The sequence below is a fragment of the Phycodurus eques genome, chromosome 17 (assembly GCF_024500275.1).
Source record: "Phycodurus eques isolate BA_2022a chromosome 17, UOR_Pequ_1.1, whole genome shotgun sequence".
NCBI lineage: Eukaryota > Metazoa > Chordata > Actinopteri > Syngnathiformes > Syngnathidae > Phycodurus > Phycodurus eques.
In genome coordinates, this window is record NC_084541.1 from 19,554,369 (window position 1) to 19,570,604 (window position 16,236).

Genomic DNA, 16,236 nt, shown 5'->3' on the forward strand with positions numbered 1-16,236 from the left:
TTACATGCCCTGCACCTCCCTCAAATGAAGCAACTGTCTAAATGATCATTAAAACTCAAATATTGAAATTGAAATGGTTTCATTCTCTCAGACCGACTCGAACGCACGTTTGATGGCTTCCCATTATGTCTCCCTGGAATTGCTTCGTAATGTCATAACCATAAACCAGGGAAATAACTGGAGTGCGGGGATCATGCAGGAGATGACAAGTTCACAATAAAAGTAATTGCTTGAAAATAATTACTTACTACAAAAGACTGTAAGCAGTGGCAGAGTTCAAACAAGACGAGAAACGGGTGCGAAGTCTTAGGAGGGCAAACACTTCAGACAGGAAGTCAAAACACAAAATATAAATGTTAAAACAACTGACTTAAAAATGTTGCTTGGCCTAAGGAAATGTATTTACTGTACTGTTTATGCATTCCCCAGTCACTTCACTGCATACAGTTGTGCTAATAAAATCCAATAAAACAGCTGTATGAATTGACAAATGATTGCCTCACCTTCATTAGTAATAATTGAACAAATCTTGGCTGTTTAGTTTGTGAGCTTCAACCACGATAGTATACTTTAGATTCAGTCTTAGCTCCGTCGTAGCACAGTCACAATCAACGGGTTCGTCGACGCCGCGCTGCGCTGCGCTCTGCGAAGTGCAGTGGGAAAAGCCCTTTTTATGACAATCACAACAGTTCAGCAGGTTATGCGTCAAATGCATTATGTCATTTTGTAAACTTAGGGCCTGATTTACTGAAGGTTTTTCAAAAAACGGTCTCCATCTTGATCGCCCACGAAAACAAATATGGACGCAATCTATTAACCGGGGCGCAACCAGGATTGCGCCTGCCAAACGCACTGAACTGCCGCGCAGTTAATTTTTTGTGTTGTGGGAGGATTATATGCAAATATATGAAAATGCCACATGAATGGAATCATGTCTGCATGGGGTTATTGCAGTGTGCATTTGGCAGCCTGTGAGTGACACAAGCATCCCAACCACTTTTTCACTCTTCCGTCGTCGTCGTCCTCTCCAATCCATTCACCTTCACCCTCATTCAATATATTCATTTCCTAAACATTGAATAACCATTTGCCACATTGAAGTGCATAATTGAAAGTTTAAACATTTAAAAAAAAAAATTCTGCACTGTAAGTACCTTAGTAATTAATAAAGGAGAAGAGTCTACATTTAAGGCTAGAAATAGATTTACTTGACAGCAGGTTTCTTTGGTAATCGGGTAACTGATAAATAAGAGAGCGTTTTTGTAAACTTGGCAATGGTTTGTGTTGGTATGCAGAGGGTGTGCTTTAATTTTCACTGTTACCCGTGAAATTGTTGGTCATTTCCTTGAACTCAGCCTTATGACAGGAGCTTCAGGAAAGGTCCCCAGATGGGCCATCGGCATCATCTGTCTCTAATAAAAGTAACATCAAATGTTTACAAGTGAAACCTGCGTCTATTTCTAGACTTTCTAAATTAAGCTATGCATTCCATCTGAGATGTAGCTTGTGTTTGCATTTTATAAAGTAAAATCATACAAAAATGAATAAAATAATATATATATATGTTGTTTTATTCATTTTTTGACTCATTTTTTGCATTGCATGCAATAAAATCATAAGTTTTTTCTCAGATAAATCAGCTAACCAGTAAAGCTTTATGGACGTTTTGAATTTCCGGAAAATACGAATGTACCACCCAATGCGTGTTGGCTGTGTCAGGGCGCAAAAGTGTGCCCAACGGTTTGTCTCTAAGGCTTGACACCAATGTTCTTATCTTCAATGTTAAGTGACAATCACGTAAACAGATTTAACAAATGATAACTCATAGAAGATATTAAGCAGAGGGCTCGTAATTGGATACGAGGGAAAAGAACTCAACTTGCCTCGCAGCTTTCAAATGCGAGTCGTCAAATTTCAAAGGACCACTGAATGCAGCTCAGTAGCCAATTGTGTCTTTCTGCAGCTCAGTCTGACAGGCAAGAACCGGGGCTAAGGCTCATGTGTTTCCACGGCTTGGTGGCTATGCTAGCAGCTAGCTCCCCGGCGTTGATGATGTTGCAAAGTCAGGCTGGGACATTCTGAGAGCAAGCAAGCAAGCACGCTGGCTTGCTGCAAATCAATAAGCAGGGTGAATGAGGAGGCGGCACAACTATTAGTCTCGGTGGTACCGGCCGCCTCCTGCAGCTAGCTGGAAGTTTATCATCCTGCCGCAGAAGAAGAAGAAGAAGGAGAAGAAGAAGGAGGAGGAGGAGGAGCAGGAGGTTTGGCTAATTAGCTAGCCGAGACCGGGGCAAGGCGGCCCGTACATGTCTTCCTCTCCACCTACTGCCACACGGAAATCTTGCAGTTCATGTTTCGCCAAGAAGTCAGTGTGACGTCTTTTATTCCGTCTTGTTCGTATCTTTTCCACCACGAGAAGACGAATATGTCCAGGTACAACATATACAGCCTGTTAGACTGGGTGTACGGCGGGGTGGACCCCAAGTTTGAGGGCAACGGGGGCCCAGAATGCGCCGCCTTCCTCGCGCCCCAGCAGCGCATCAGCGAAAGTCTGGTGGTGCTCCTCGTGTCCCTGGTGGAGATTGGCGTGGCGTTGAAGAAAATAAACATCTCCAGAGAGCTCAAAGTGGTGGGCAAAGAGTGCACAAGGACCAAGGAAGACAGTCTCGGCAAGAACTTGTTGCTTGTTGCACTATGCATGACTTTTGGAGTGGAAGTGGGCTTCAAATTCGCCACCAAGACGGTCATCTACCTGTTGAATCCGTGCCATGTGGTCACCATGATCCAGGTGAGGGGGACACTGTGGCTCAGTGGCACACTCTGCTGTGACTAATTGACGTTGATGTGCACGTTCAATGACGACGATAAGCACTTGTGCGCTCACCGGGGCCAACGCGAGGTAAAACTGCAAACTCTGATTGTGTCCACTACTTGATTTACACTCTAATATTTCGGTTGCCTTATTTAGAAGAAGGGCTGTCACCAACACTGCTCCATATTATGCAATGCTTGTCAACACCACTTCAAGCTACTCAATAGCCACACATAACACTGTTGGTAGTTGTTTGATTGACCCAAATGTGTTCCCACAATGAGAGTTCCTCCTTTTCAAAAGTAAAAGTTTTCACAAACTACAACATAGTGTTGTTTTGCAAGTTCCCCTTTTTTTCACTTCCTTGTGACTGACTGTAAATGCATCTCATCTGAAGCCTAGCAAACGTTTTGATCGCATCAAAGGTGCTCAACTTGGCCCTTCTGAGTCAAATGTATAACCTGACGATCCAGAATATATCTGCGCTGGATTTAAATACCGTAGTTTTGTTTGGTTTCTAGGTGTAGGACAGTTAAGGTGAGGTCTTGTTTGTACCATCGTTTGCTGCACCTGTGGCTAGATAATGCCACACAAAAGGATTCCGCATTGGATTTACAAGTTGAAGTTGTAGGCTTTTGCCCCGCAAATGGCAAAGATCGTCTGCCAGCTCTCAAGCCCGTCGGCTCACGTGCGCGATTGCAACGGGAGTGCTTTTCATTGACTCTTCCCTATTGCCGTAACTGTAATGTGGTAAATAAATACTGTGGCTACATTCTTATTGAGATTGCACATAGTTGGCATAGTTGGCACGGCTGGTAGCGTGCGGTGATGAAATGTAGAAGAACCACGGTAGGCCTACTCTTGTAACTCTTACATTTTTAGCCTCGCTGAAGTCATCCGGTTTCGGGGAGTTGTTCCTGTCTCATCCAAAAGAGCCAATCCTCGCTCATCCCTCCCCATTGAAATTCCGGCATGCAAATTGTGGACTCCCCCCACCAGTTTTACAGCATGAGTGGAAGCAAAGGTACAGGGCTACATGGCGGTTAGTGATTAAACTCAAAGACCCCTTTGGTGCAGATACGTGTCAGTGGGTCATCCATTTGTTGCTTTGTGTGTTCGAAACCAAATCCCAGTTTGCGTCTTTGTATTTCACCAGGACTTGGATGTATGAATAGACAAGGTCACCTGCATTCTATCTCCATAGAAAAGTAAAATAGGAGCTCTTTTGGGAACAGACCCATGTATCTGGCTGTGTTGTTGACATGCACTGCGTATTAGCTATAGACTAGTAAGAAGCTTTTGCTAAGTGTTGTCCGTTCATAGCTTAAATTGGATATTCCTGAATTTCACTCCCTGTAAAAAAATGTCAGGCTCATGACTTATTGGCCCGTCCGTGTTTGTTGATGTCATGCTAAGTGATCCATCATGTGGTGAGTGTAAATGGAAAGTTGCCAGAGCAGTCAGATGAGCTAGATCTCTACTAAATACAATGTTTTAGAATATGTGTTATGATTTATGACCCAAATGTCCCATCTAATGTATGTCTAGGTTATTATATATATTATATCTAAAACAGGGTCCAGGTATGCCTTACTGAGGTGAAAGAGTCTGACTGAAGCGTTAAGGCTTCCCATCTGGCATGATGTGGCAACAGAGACTTTTTTTATATATATATATATATATATATATATATATTTGCATGAACTAGCTGTCATAACAGTGTAGAAATTAATTTATCGCAGGAATCCCGCTTTTGCCAACATAGTCGTGTGTAAGTCCTTATCACCGCCTAACCTTTCTCCCCTTGTCGTCCAGTTCCCAACTTAATAGAACTGTCTCATGGCTTGTCGCTCATCCTTTCCTTGTTTTTCCACTTTTTGCAAGTCACTTTGAGTGCGTTTCATATAATGTGTCACATTGTTTACAACCTGCATTCAGCAGCAGCAAGTGACCACAATATTAGCATCAGCGGTGAGTATCTCTATCAGCAGTAGCAATGTCAACGAGGATCCACTAGATCACAATTATGTTGAGTTCACTAAACACAGTCATTTTATGACTGTACTTGTAATAAAGAAGATTGGCGTAAGATAGTTTCTTTACACAGCACTTTTTTAGGAATGTTATATAACAAATGTAACTTAATCATAAAGGACATGGTCAAGTTTTATCTCAGTCCAGATGGTTGGTTGATTTTTATCAAAACAATCTGTTGTTGAACCTTTTTCCAGAGTGTGGTGTCATAGATCGATAGGCAGATCAAATTGGACAAAATATAACCGCTAATGTGTTGGTAGCGCCGCAGCACATAGAGTACACACGCTCACTCCCACGCTCATGTTATTGAATGACAAGGTGTGTCTGGTACTGTATTTCAGCCTCCAATATCACCATATAAAGACACATTCTGTTTAGTAGTTTTACTTGAGGTGTAGTGTTGCCGGCAAATGGACATTTTACTCTCACGGAAAGTATTTTATTTTAAAAACATTCATTAATCGGTGTGTTTATGTGGTTCAGTTTCTTCTCTCCTTTACATTTTCAAGATGAGATTGCCGTCGATTGACGTCGGTCACAGCATGTTGTGAAATGTGCCTGTGTGTCAAACCAGAGAGAGGCTCTCTTTTGATTTTACAGATTGTTAGGGGTGCAGAGGATCACTATGGAAGAGAACCGAACCCCCAAGAGTTTATAATTTAGCTGTAAAATTAATAGGGACATGCAGCTATAAAGTTAATTGTGTCTTTAATGCTACATCAGCAGCGTCACGCATAGTTTGCCATCGCTCACGCTTGTGGACATAATGTGGCCGATTTGTTTCGTGGAGCTGCTGATGCTTCTGCGCAGTCGTGATGAAGCTGATGAAGTTGACGGTTGTTGTTGTTGTTGTCCTCTTGAGTCTGCTCATGACTTGTTTGCAGTTGAATGCCCCTGAAGTCGTACCATTTGGAATCTAACCAAAATATTTATTGTGAGCCTTCGTCTCAGTGAGTATCTAAAGCGGGCATCTTCATCTGACGGACTGCGGTCAGGGTCCGGACTGCGTCACCGTCTCTTGCAATTAACAGTTAATTGCTGTTAAATAAAGTATGTGCGCCATCACGCAGTATTTTATTCTCTCCTCCAAGCTGCTGTCACAGACTGTACGCACCCATCTTCAGTATTACGATAGATCATAATGAGCCAATCAAACACCGGAAGTGATTTGCCAGATGGATGACACAGTTGACTGTGTGAGAACGTCGACTCAGAAAACAGAAGTTTTAAAAATGAATGGAAGAATGAATCCTTTTTTTTTTATTCTTCCAGAAGCAAGTGGAAAACCATTTTCTCATATGTTGCGAGACCGTGGCTTTTATAAAAAGCGGGAACGTTAAGCGGCACGGATGCTTCGACCAAACATCCGCTGAACTCTGAGGCCAGAACACGTAAGAGAGGCAAACCAAGAGCATACAAATTGTTGGGACTATAAAGTATGTGCCCACCCATCAAGTGTGAAGCACGTGTAACTAATGAGTTGTATATTTCTGAAAATGCTTCTGTGAGCAAACCATTCAGAATTTTGCCATACAGTGTGGCTTAATTACATAATACCCTTGACTAGTCTGGGTGAAGATCTGCTATTTAAGTCGATAACAGAAGAAAAGAAATACTAATATACACCCCAGAGCGAGCCATGTTTAGTTTTTATTCGAAACAACCAATCTTCAGTCTAGTATTGATATTCAGCAGTTAACTTTTTTTTTTTCTTTTTTTTTTTACTTCTATGATGGCAACCTGGAACAAAATGCAATTTCTAATATTTCTTGTGGGATTTTTTTTCCTCCAAATTGTTGGACTGCACTTGAACACAGAGGTTTCCCTGTATCTCAAAAAGTTGAATGTACAATTATTAACAGTGCAAAGGTGCTCACTGAAACTGTGCAAGATATTATAACATATTTATAAGAGTCCAGTTAGAGGCGGGCCTAAACCGAGATTTGAACGCAGAACCTATGCAACGTGAACCACTACATCACCGTGCTGCCTACTGACAAAATGTTACATGTAAATCCCAGAGCTTCGATTTAGTCATCTCAGCATTTGTATGACTCAGTGTTAACACAAACGCACACACACTGGAAATAATATCCCAACTTCATGCGGCGGCAGCCCAGCCGGGGATTAATGCTAGTTATCACATTATCACAATCTGGCTTTGCCACGCATCATTTGGAACAGACAGATCAGCCTCGTCCTAAAAAAAAAAAAATTCTACCATTTTATATAGCGTATTAGTTCTTCATAAATGTGTCAGCAGTGACACATGAATCTTTAAGCAGTCAATATCTGAGCAGACGAGCAAACATCTCTACTTAGTCAAGATCTTCTTACTCCGAAGCTGCTTGCCTTGTCATTTGCATGAAATCCATTTCAGAGTGTAATCTCTTGTGTGAAGAAGAAGAAAAAAAAAAGCAGCAGTGATGAAGTCACCGCAAAAGACCAGACTTCCATCGGTGTCATGTACTCAAACATCTTGTTACCATGTAAGATCTGTGGTTTTATTGATGCAAATAAATGCTTTGGATGAAACATGCTAATGACATTTTAAACATCATCTGTCTGAGCCAGATCTCTTAACTGTGAACATACCGACATGTTACCCAATATCTAAATTAGAATTTCTATCCAACATGTGCAGCTAGGATCCTCCTCACCAAAGTCGCCCCATTCCAGGTGATTGTTGTTAACAAAGCTTGACAACAGGTGAAGCTTTAACCTGCACTGCAATTCTCATTTTCTAATTTCCGAGCACTGAACCTTTCATTTTTAACTTTTGTGTTGTTGTTACTTTATCAACACTTGTTAAAAGCCACGCTGTGTTCGTCATCCGATCCCCACTAATATGAATGTGACATGAGTGTGTAACTTTGTATTTGTCTTTCTGTTCCGTAGATCTTTCTGCTGGCCTGCCCGCCATGTAAAACTGCAATGATTGTGTTTAGGTAAGCTCACGTATGTAACTCATTACGTATCTCATGCAGATGAATACACTCAATAGCCAAATCATTTAGTGAAAGGCAATACAAGTGAAAGTCAATACAAGAGCTTTATCAGATGTTCTGCCTTCAATATATGAATCGCATTGTTAGAAATGTATTAATTGTCTCTCAACCTGCTCACCCACCACTCTGCAGCGTGCTGCTTCACTATCAGACAAATGTCTTCCCTGCAGCAAGACAAAAAAACAATTGTGGCCTGATGTATTAATGTTGATGTGCAAATGAGAAAATGTGAAACTCCTGGTTTGAGAACCGATTTGGCCTACACTTTGGAACAGTCACACACCTTCGATGCCCCCTATGTGTGGTTGTCTTAGTAATATAGCTACCGTAATTTCTCGTGTATAATACACATTTTTCTCCGAAAAAGAATTCATTCAAAAAATCAATAGTACGTATTATACATAAGTATAAGGACAATTTTAATATTTTATCACATTGTGTTAACGTACACCAGTACCTACGGTTGTTAAAAAGGTGTACTCTCACTCCAATATGATATGTATGTATGTGTTACAAATGTATACATAATTCGGTAAGTTTTCGCTGCTCACCGAGGGTGCATTCGGAAATTCAGTCTGACGCCTAACTCTACTCCGAGCGTGCACATGTGCCACACATTGCAACAACGCTCTGAGTTTCCGAACGGTCGGGAGTGTACCAGAGCGCGCTCAGAGTTTATTTCCAAATGCGCCCCCGAGAATCATGACGGTCTCGCGGGTAAGGCCATATTGTTACCATATATCATATCTGTTGGTACCGCATCCGTTTGAAGGCATCAGCGTTAGCATCTTTGTTTACTAGACGGCAGATTTATTTCTTGAGATGAAACTCAGTGGGACGATCAGAAACGCCGTCTGCTTGTATGAACGGAATGGTGAGTGAGACAAAAAGCTAACTTCAGGCTCCCTCGCATCCGACATTTTCATCACTAGTTGTCAGTCAATAGCTAGAATCGTCACAAATATGATGGCAATTTGAGCACATCGCCGGCACAAGTAGAATCGACGACCATCAACCGAGTAACTTCACAGCGCTCTCAAACTGGCTGCCGAAATGGAAACTGATGCACTCAAAGGTGATGCCGTGAAGTGTGCAATGCGGAAATGCTTTTGCAGAAATGTTAGATGAGCTCAGTTCGTGGCTGGAGGTCATGTCGGCTGAAATCTGTCAAGTTCCCTCATGATGACCTCAGAATGTAATCTTGTCAGCCGATTGTGATGATTGCATGTGTGTATTTCTAGGCTGCAGGTTCATATGTTGAATGGCGCTCTGCTGGCTTTAATGTTCCCTGTGGTCAACACTAGACTGGTAAGCAACAATTACGCTCAGGCAAGCTTTGCCCTGTCCACACGTTGTTGTCCTACGTGTTCACGTTTCTCAATGTTACTCATTTTGTGGAGATGTTAAGACCTGAAGACTAAGCTCTAACTGTACATTAAACATGTTTTTTTTAATGGCTAAATTACATATTTATCTGTACTAATTTGTGTTTGACTAAAAAAAAAAAATAATAATAATAATGTAAAATTTATGGAACAAAGGCCAGTTAATATTAACGAAGAAATTTGTTCTTCTCAAGATTGAGGGCACAAGAACAATGTTCATTCTGGCCAGGACATTTCTTACGTCACCAGAACTCCTCATGAGAAGTCCTTGTAAGGCCCGCCCGCATCGTGTGTCTTTTGTGCACAATATTCTCGCTACCTCTTTACCTCTCATGAATTATTCGCCGTTTGTGTGCCTTTAAATTCCTTACATGACACTGTATTGATGTTTGTACCTTAACGCCTCAGCGAGCTGATTTTCAAAATTCTTTGATTGATCCTCCATTGTTTGAAAACTGTCACTAAAAGCAAGAATTAGAACATTTCTGCTTTTTTTGTGTTAACCATGACCACTTCAAATGATGTCCAATTAAAAATGCAGAGGGAAAAAAAGTTCTGTCGTGTCAAGGGAAAAGATGTCTTTATACCGTTTGGGAAGCATTTGTTTGTTATGACATTTGTCTCCAAATAGATTTAATTTACATGATTGGATGGGGGCAACGCCATTGAAAATATAAAACCATCGCATTAAAAACAACGGTATGGCAGTAACTGAGCGCGCCCTCTTGTGCCACGAAACGACATTCTCTGTTTGTAACCTCGAAATGTCGTATGTTGTAACCGCCGTAAATCGAGGAAACCCTGCACTTGTAAATGAAAGACAAAAGCATCCATTTTCTTTGACTGATAATAACAGAGAAAAACTTGTGCCACAAGTTTACAGCGAGCCCCATCAAAATCAAATTCCCACAGATATCCCTCTTTGTCTATATAACAGAATGTAAATGTGGCCTATCACTTGAAGCAATATTGAAATAATCTTGTGTGTATCTCGTGTCGATTCTGTTCTTTTACCTTTCAAAAGAAAAAAAAACAAACGTGTGACTTCTCCTCTGTGTTGTCTCTTCAGCTGCCATTTGAAAAGGAGATTTACTACATTCAGCACTCCATGCTGTATCTGGTGCCGCTTTACCTTTTCAGGAAAGGAGGTAAGGTGTTGACCTCCGCCTGCATCGCGCCTTCCTCGACGCCAGACTTTGTTCTCCTCTGACGTCAATGCCCGCGTCGTCCGTGTCAGACAGTTCAACCGTAGTCGCTGCTGCTCTCTGTTCTCGGTTTATGTCTCCCCTGACCTCCTCCTATAAAGGTTACCATGCTACTTTATAACAAATGTTTTCAAGCTTCACTCACCATTGATAAAATGGCTGGCAGAATTACATAGCCATTCGCAGTGGCTTGAGCTACCGGAGGTTCTCAGCTGCGCCTTTATTTCCCCTTAATTAACCTTTCGGGAGGCTCAAGCAACATGAAGGCCTGTCTGTATCGAGCGGGAAGCTAATTGTGCACCTTACTAATAGCAGCTCTTTGTGTCATCTTAAGGGGTACTGGGAAACGTTTGTCTACAAATCACCACCAGGGATTTTCTTTTCCTGTGAGAGTCATTTATAAGAACAGTGTTTCCCAATTACATGGCAGCTCATCATGAGCGCAGAATTTTTTTTACAGTATGTTTAATGACCGTAATGCCCTTGTGTGTGTGTGTTATTAAGTCTGTTTTATGACGTTTAAATGTGTAGTTTGCAACTTCAAAAAAAAAAATCTTTTACTGCTCTTACAGTGTGTAGCGTATTCAAGATGACAGTCACGTAAGATGTCTGTCGTAATACCAAAAGTGACCTGGGAGAGGCAGCATGGTGCCACATGGCATCCAGACCGCTGGAAAATACAAACAAACAAAAAAAAGAGTGGTCACAAGTAGTTATAATCAGAAATTAAAGAAGCTAGGCTAACTGTTAGCCTACCTGCTAACTCCGTTGGAGTAACAAACTCTTCTCCTTGTCATTTGTTGGTGTGAGCGTACCCTGCTTTAGGTACATCCTTTCAATCTAGTGCCTGTCAATACAAGAACTACAGTCCAATTCCCAGAGCTCTTGACAAAACGTTTATTTTGATTGCAGTCATTTAAGAGAAGAAGTGTTTCTAATATTTGGACTCGCTTATTTTTGACATGAGGTGCAGTGGCCGCGACAAGTCTCACCCGGTTGTGTCTTATTGTTTTCTGACACAAGGAACACATAGATGTGTTGTTGTTAAGTCAATATGAAACAAGCACATTTGATACCTTTGTGCTCACTGCTCTTTTTATTGAAAACGCAGTCATGAGGAAACAGGAAAAGCCAGTGTGACAACATATCATCTCACTGCAACCGTGTCGCATTACATAGGCTGAAAACTCGTCAAAGATGGAAAATTGACATTGGGCTTTTCAGTGCTTCACAAACATGAGTAGTACTGCCATGGTAAACTTCTTTTTACCCTACGCACACACACACACACACAAATGTGTTTGTTGATGAATGCTTTTCTCTCCTTAGGCGTGTACAAGCCCGAGCCCCTGGGGGACATTTGGTGGGCGCTGCTCTCCACAGGCATCCTCTTCCTCTATCACTTCCTCTTCTTACAAGTTCTTGGCCTGGTAAGAGAGAGACCCCTGCTGGGCGACTACGATAGTTCATTGTTGGAGCTCAACAGAAATTCATTTGAAATATTAGGATTATTATTATATCCATACCTTTGTATGATTACCCACGATCATTGCTTAGATGAGGAGGAGGATCACAACATACAAATGAGATCTTTTTTTATTTATTTATTAGAAGTAATTGTGTCATTGCGACTTTTGCTGAGCTGTTTTTCTCCTCATCTGTAATGAAAACTGCCCCTCTGGGAACCTAACCAGCAATATGTTTTGCATACAATGACTGGAGGGTAAAATAATGCCCTCAGAAGAATTGCCCCTCCCCAGATTGTGCCATGCTGGTACAATATTTGCTTATAATTATGTCTCTGACCTTGAAGAACCTGAACTGTGTGCTTTTATTGGGGAAAGGCGCTGTATGTTTGAATTGGAATGGAATCTACTTTTATGTAAATTTACCACTGCTAATTATATTTAACATTAATTTTAAGAGTATTTAAGGGTTCCTAAATAGTGCTGTTTAAATCCTTCTTCCATCTGTTGTCAACACCGCTTGTCTTCATTTGGGTTGCGGTTGAAGTGGAGCCGATCACAGCAGCAGTCGAGCCTGGCCTCGTTGCCAGCCAATCGTAGGGCGCATATCGACAGATAACCATTCACCCTCACATGTACACACAGAGACCACTTGGAGTCTTCAATGAACCTAATGCAAGAGAAAAATGGAGAAACAATTTATATTATATATATATATATATATATATCTTTTTTATTATTTTTTCTTCTTCTTCTGCAGATGACTGAGGTGAATCTCAACAACATGCTGTGCCCGGCTGTGTCCGACCCCTTTTACGGCCCTTGGTATCGTGTGTGGGCGGCGGGCCACCAGACCCTCCTGACGCTAATCCACGGGAAGGTTGTGACGCTGCTCTCGCAGCACACGGGCCCCGTGTGCAGACACCTGCTGGACACGCTTCGACTGCGCGGCAAGAAAGTCGACTGAACCGCCGATGCACGCGAGCCTTTCACTCTCAATGCCTTTTATGTTGCTTTTATGTTTTTCATTTTAATACCTCTTTTACAGTGGGTTTTAATGCACACGATCCCATGCGTTGTCCTTTTTCATGTTGGCCTGCGTAAGTACACGACTTGTTATGTGGCTATTTCAAAGCTGGCGGTGGTCCTCAGTCGGCTTGATATCGAGAACAATTTTCCCAGAAATATGCAGGAAATCAATCATTTCTTATGCTGCCTTTTGCCTTTTTTTTTTTCGGGCCCACCACTGATCTGCTGTTGTCACTGTTCTTCATGTGCTACATGTACAACATCATATGTTATGAGTGTATCTGCCATTTTATTTGCGTCAAGCGTGTGTTTTTGTTTTGCGCTGTAAATGTAAATTGAAGTCATTTCCTGGTTCGAGTTGGAAGAGTGCCGTGAAGGGTCCGTCAGTGTTGTCAAAACTGATAGGAACGTGTTTATGTTCAAACATAGAAGGGGGAAAATAACATTTGTAAGTCAATGTGCATTTTTCCCTTCCCCTTCAGCCATCCAGTTCAAATTAAGTGATAATGAGGGAATATTAAGTGTTGTTTTAAATCAGTTCTCACTGGAATTTAGTAGAAAATCGTTCAAAAATGTATTATGTTCATACTATATGTTAAATGGACACACCCAAAAGGTGTCTTGTATTTGAATGTCAACGTGTTAAACATTAGGACCAAAACAATTGACTAATTGTCCCATGTTTTTGTACGAAATCCTGCTCAATTCCAGTGCAAACATTGTCGAGACGAATGAGGATTTGTGGGATCACTCAGTGATGTCCTCTGCCAAGGAAGTCCTGCGTTTTTTTTGGGGGGGTGGGGGTGCGTTGTCATATTGGTCAAGAGGGAAGGGCTGCAGTCATGCATCGGGAAACTTGAATTGAGTGTGTTGTTTGATGCTCCTGTTGATATCCACGTGGAAATTTCACTCACTCCGCCAACACAATTATCTGATCATCTATCTGCATGAGGTCACTTTGGGTCGTTTATAGGCATTGGAAAGGAAGTATTAATATTTCATCAGTCACGTTGCATATCATTTCAAGCGTGTATGTGTGGGATGCATCATTGTAGCATATTATACGTATATATTGTACTTCAATGTAAAGAAGGGATTTTTTTTCTACTCTTAAGGGATTATGTGTGGTTCTTAATTAAAGTTATTTTAGTTGACCAAGGTCGTTGTGATTTTCTTACCTACTAGTAAGTAACCTACCAGCTCTGCAATTATACAGTGGGTACGGAAAGTATTCAGACCCACTTAAATGTTTCTTTTTTTTTTTTTTTTTTTTTTTTTTTTATATTGCAGCCATTAGCTAAAATCATTTAAGTTAATTTCTGTTTCCTCATTAATGTACACACAGCACCACATTTGACAGGGGGGAAAAACAGAATTGTTGAAATCTTTGCAGATTTATTAAAAAAGGAAAACTGAAATATCACGCAGCCATAAGTATTCAGACCCCTCGCTCAGTATTTAGTAGAAGCACCCTTTTGAGCTAATACAGCCATGAATCTTTTTGGGAATGATGCAACAAGTTTTTCACACCTGGATTTGGGGATCATCTGCCATTCCTCCTTGCAGATCCTCTCCAGTTCTGTCAGGTTGGATGGTGAATGTTGGTGGGCAGCCATTTTCAGGTCTTTCCAGACATGCTCAATTGGGTTTAAGTCAGGACTGTGTCTGGGCCATTCAAAAACAGTCACGGAGTTGGTCTGAAAACACTCCTTCTGTATTTTAGCTGTGTGCTTAGGGTCATTGTCTTTTTTGAAGGTGAACCTTCGGCCCAGTCTGAGGTTCTGAGCACTCTGGAGAAGGTTTTCGTCCAGGATATCCTTGTACTTGGCCACATTCGTCTTTTCTTCGATTGCAACCGGTCGTCCTCTCCCTGCAGCTGAAAAACATTCCCAGCATGATGCTGCCACCACCATGCTTCACTGTTGGGACTGTATTGGACAGGTGATGAGCAGTGCCTGGTTTTCTCCACACACACCACTTAGAATTAAGGCCAAAAAGTTCTATCTTGGTCTCTTCAGAACAGAGAATCTTATTTCTCACCATCCTAGAGTCCATTTGGGTGTTGTTGTTTTTTTAGCAAACTCCATGCGGGCCTTCATGCGTCTTGTACTGAGGAGAGGCTTCCGTCGGGCCACTCTGCCATAAAGCCCCGACTGGTGGAGGGCTGCAGTGATGGTTGACTTTCTAGAACTTTCTCCCAACTCCCACCTGCATCTCTGGAGCTCAGCCACAGTAATCTTTGGGTTCTTCTTTACCAAGGCTCTTCTTCCCCGATTGCTCAGTTTGGCCGCACGGCCAGTTCTAGGAAGGGTTCTGATCGTCCCAAACGTCTTCCATTTCAGGATTATAGAGGCCACTGTGCTCTTAGGAACATTAAGTGCAGCAGAATTTTTTTGTAACCTTGGCCAGATCTGTGCTTTGCCACAATTCTGTCTCTGAGCTCTTCAGGCGGTTCCTTTGGCCTCATGATTCTCATTTGCTCTGACATGCACTGTGAGCTGTAAGGTCTTATATAGACAGGGGTGTGGCTTTCCTAATCAAGTCCAATCAGTATAATCAAAACACAGCTGGACTCCAATGAAGGTGTAGAACCATTTTAAGGATGATTAGAAGAAATGGGCCGGTACGGTGTACGACTTGTTAGCACATCTGCCTCACAGTTCTGGGGACCGGGGTTCAAAGTCTGAAAACTTTCCGTACCCACTGTATATGCTCCAGTGTTTGGGAGGTTATATTTTCCACCCTAAATAGTCACTATCTTTCTAAAGAATATTGGTGATCGCTTTGTATGAGGTGCGAAACATGGAAACCTTTTACAAAAAATGGGATTCCTTATTTTCTTGGAAATTAGCACATTTATATTTATTTGTGTTCTCTAAGATTATGTCTATATTTTGTATATTGTAAAAAATAGAACTATACAACAACAGATGGTGGAATATTTTTCAAAATAAACACTTTCTCCTAAAAAAAAAAAAGAAAAAGAAAGAAAAATACATGGACATACTGTATGTCTTGTCCCTCATTGGACCAATTCGGTTTCAACAACAACCGTTTTTTTCAAGTGCGTATTTCTATTTGAAAAAACACATTATGATATTAGGTTGTGTGCTGTAGTCTATATTTTAGACAGGCCAAAGAACGAGAGATATTAGCTGGAAGTCTTTTTGAAACCTTACAACCAGAATGGTGGGCATTCATCTGTCTAACTGCAACATCATAATGAGGAGGAGGGGAGAATTTGTGCTCAAATAAAACAAAACACGCTGTATGAGTTTACTTTTTATTGAATAA

General features: G+C 41.4%; 1 protein-coding gene across 1 annotated transcript; it reads left to right on the forward strand.

Annotated features, from left to right (window-relative positions):
• The first annotated feature begins 2,037 nt into the window (after positions 1 to 2,037).
• On the forward strand, positions 2,038 to 14,096 carry LOC133415848 (transmembrane protein 164). The gene is made up of 6 exons (XM_061702349.1): positions 2,038 to 2,788; positions 7,748 to 7,797; positions 9,099 to 9,165; positions 10,312 to 10,390; positions 11,777 to 11,877; positions 12,674 to 14,096. Exons 1-6 carry the CDS (start codon positions 2,351 to 2,353, stop codon positions 12,878 to 12,880), a joined length of 942 nt encoding a protein of 313 aa, XP_061558333.1. The 5' UTR covers positions 2,038 to 2,350; the 3' UTR covers positions 12,881 to 14,096.
• Positions 14,097 to 16,236: the final 2,140 nt, after the last annotated feature.

Coding starts and splice junctions, on each gene's coding strand:
- LOC133415848 (XM_061702349.1), top strand. CDS start 2,351: ATGTTTCGCCAAGAAGTCAGTGTGACGTCTTTTATTCCGTCTTGTTCG. Junction 7,798..9,098: donor ACTGCAATGATTGTGTTTAG/GTAAGCTCACGT, acceptor GTGTATTTCTAG/GCTGCAGGTTCATATGTTGA. Junction 11,878..12,673: donor TCTTACAAGTTCTTGGCCTG/GTAAGAGAGAGA, acceptor CTTCTTCTGCAG/ATGACTGAGGTGAATCTCAA.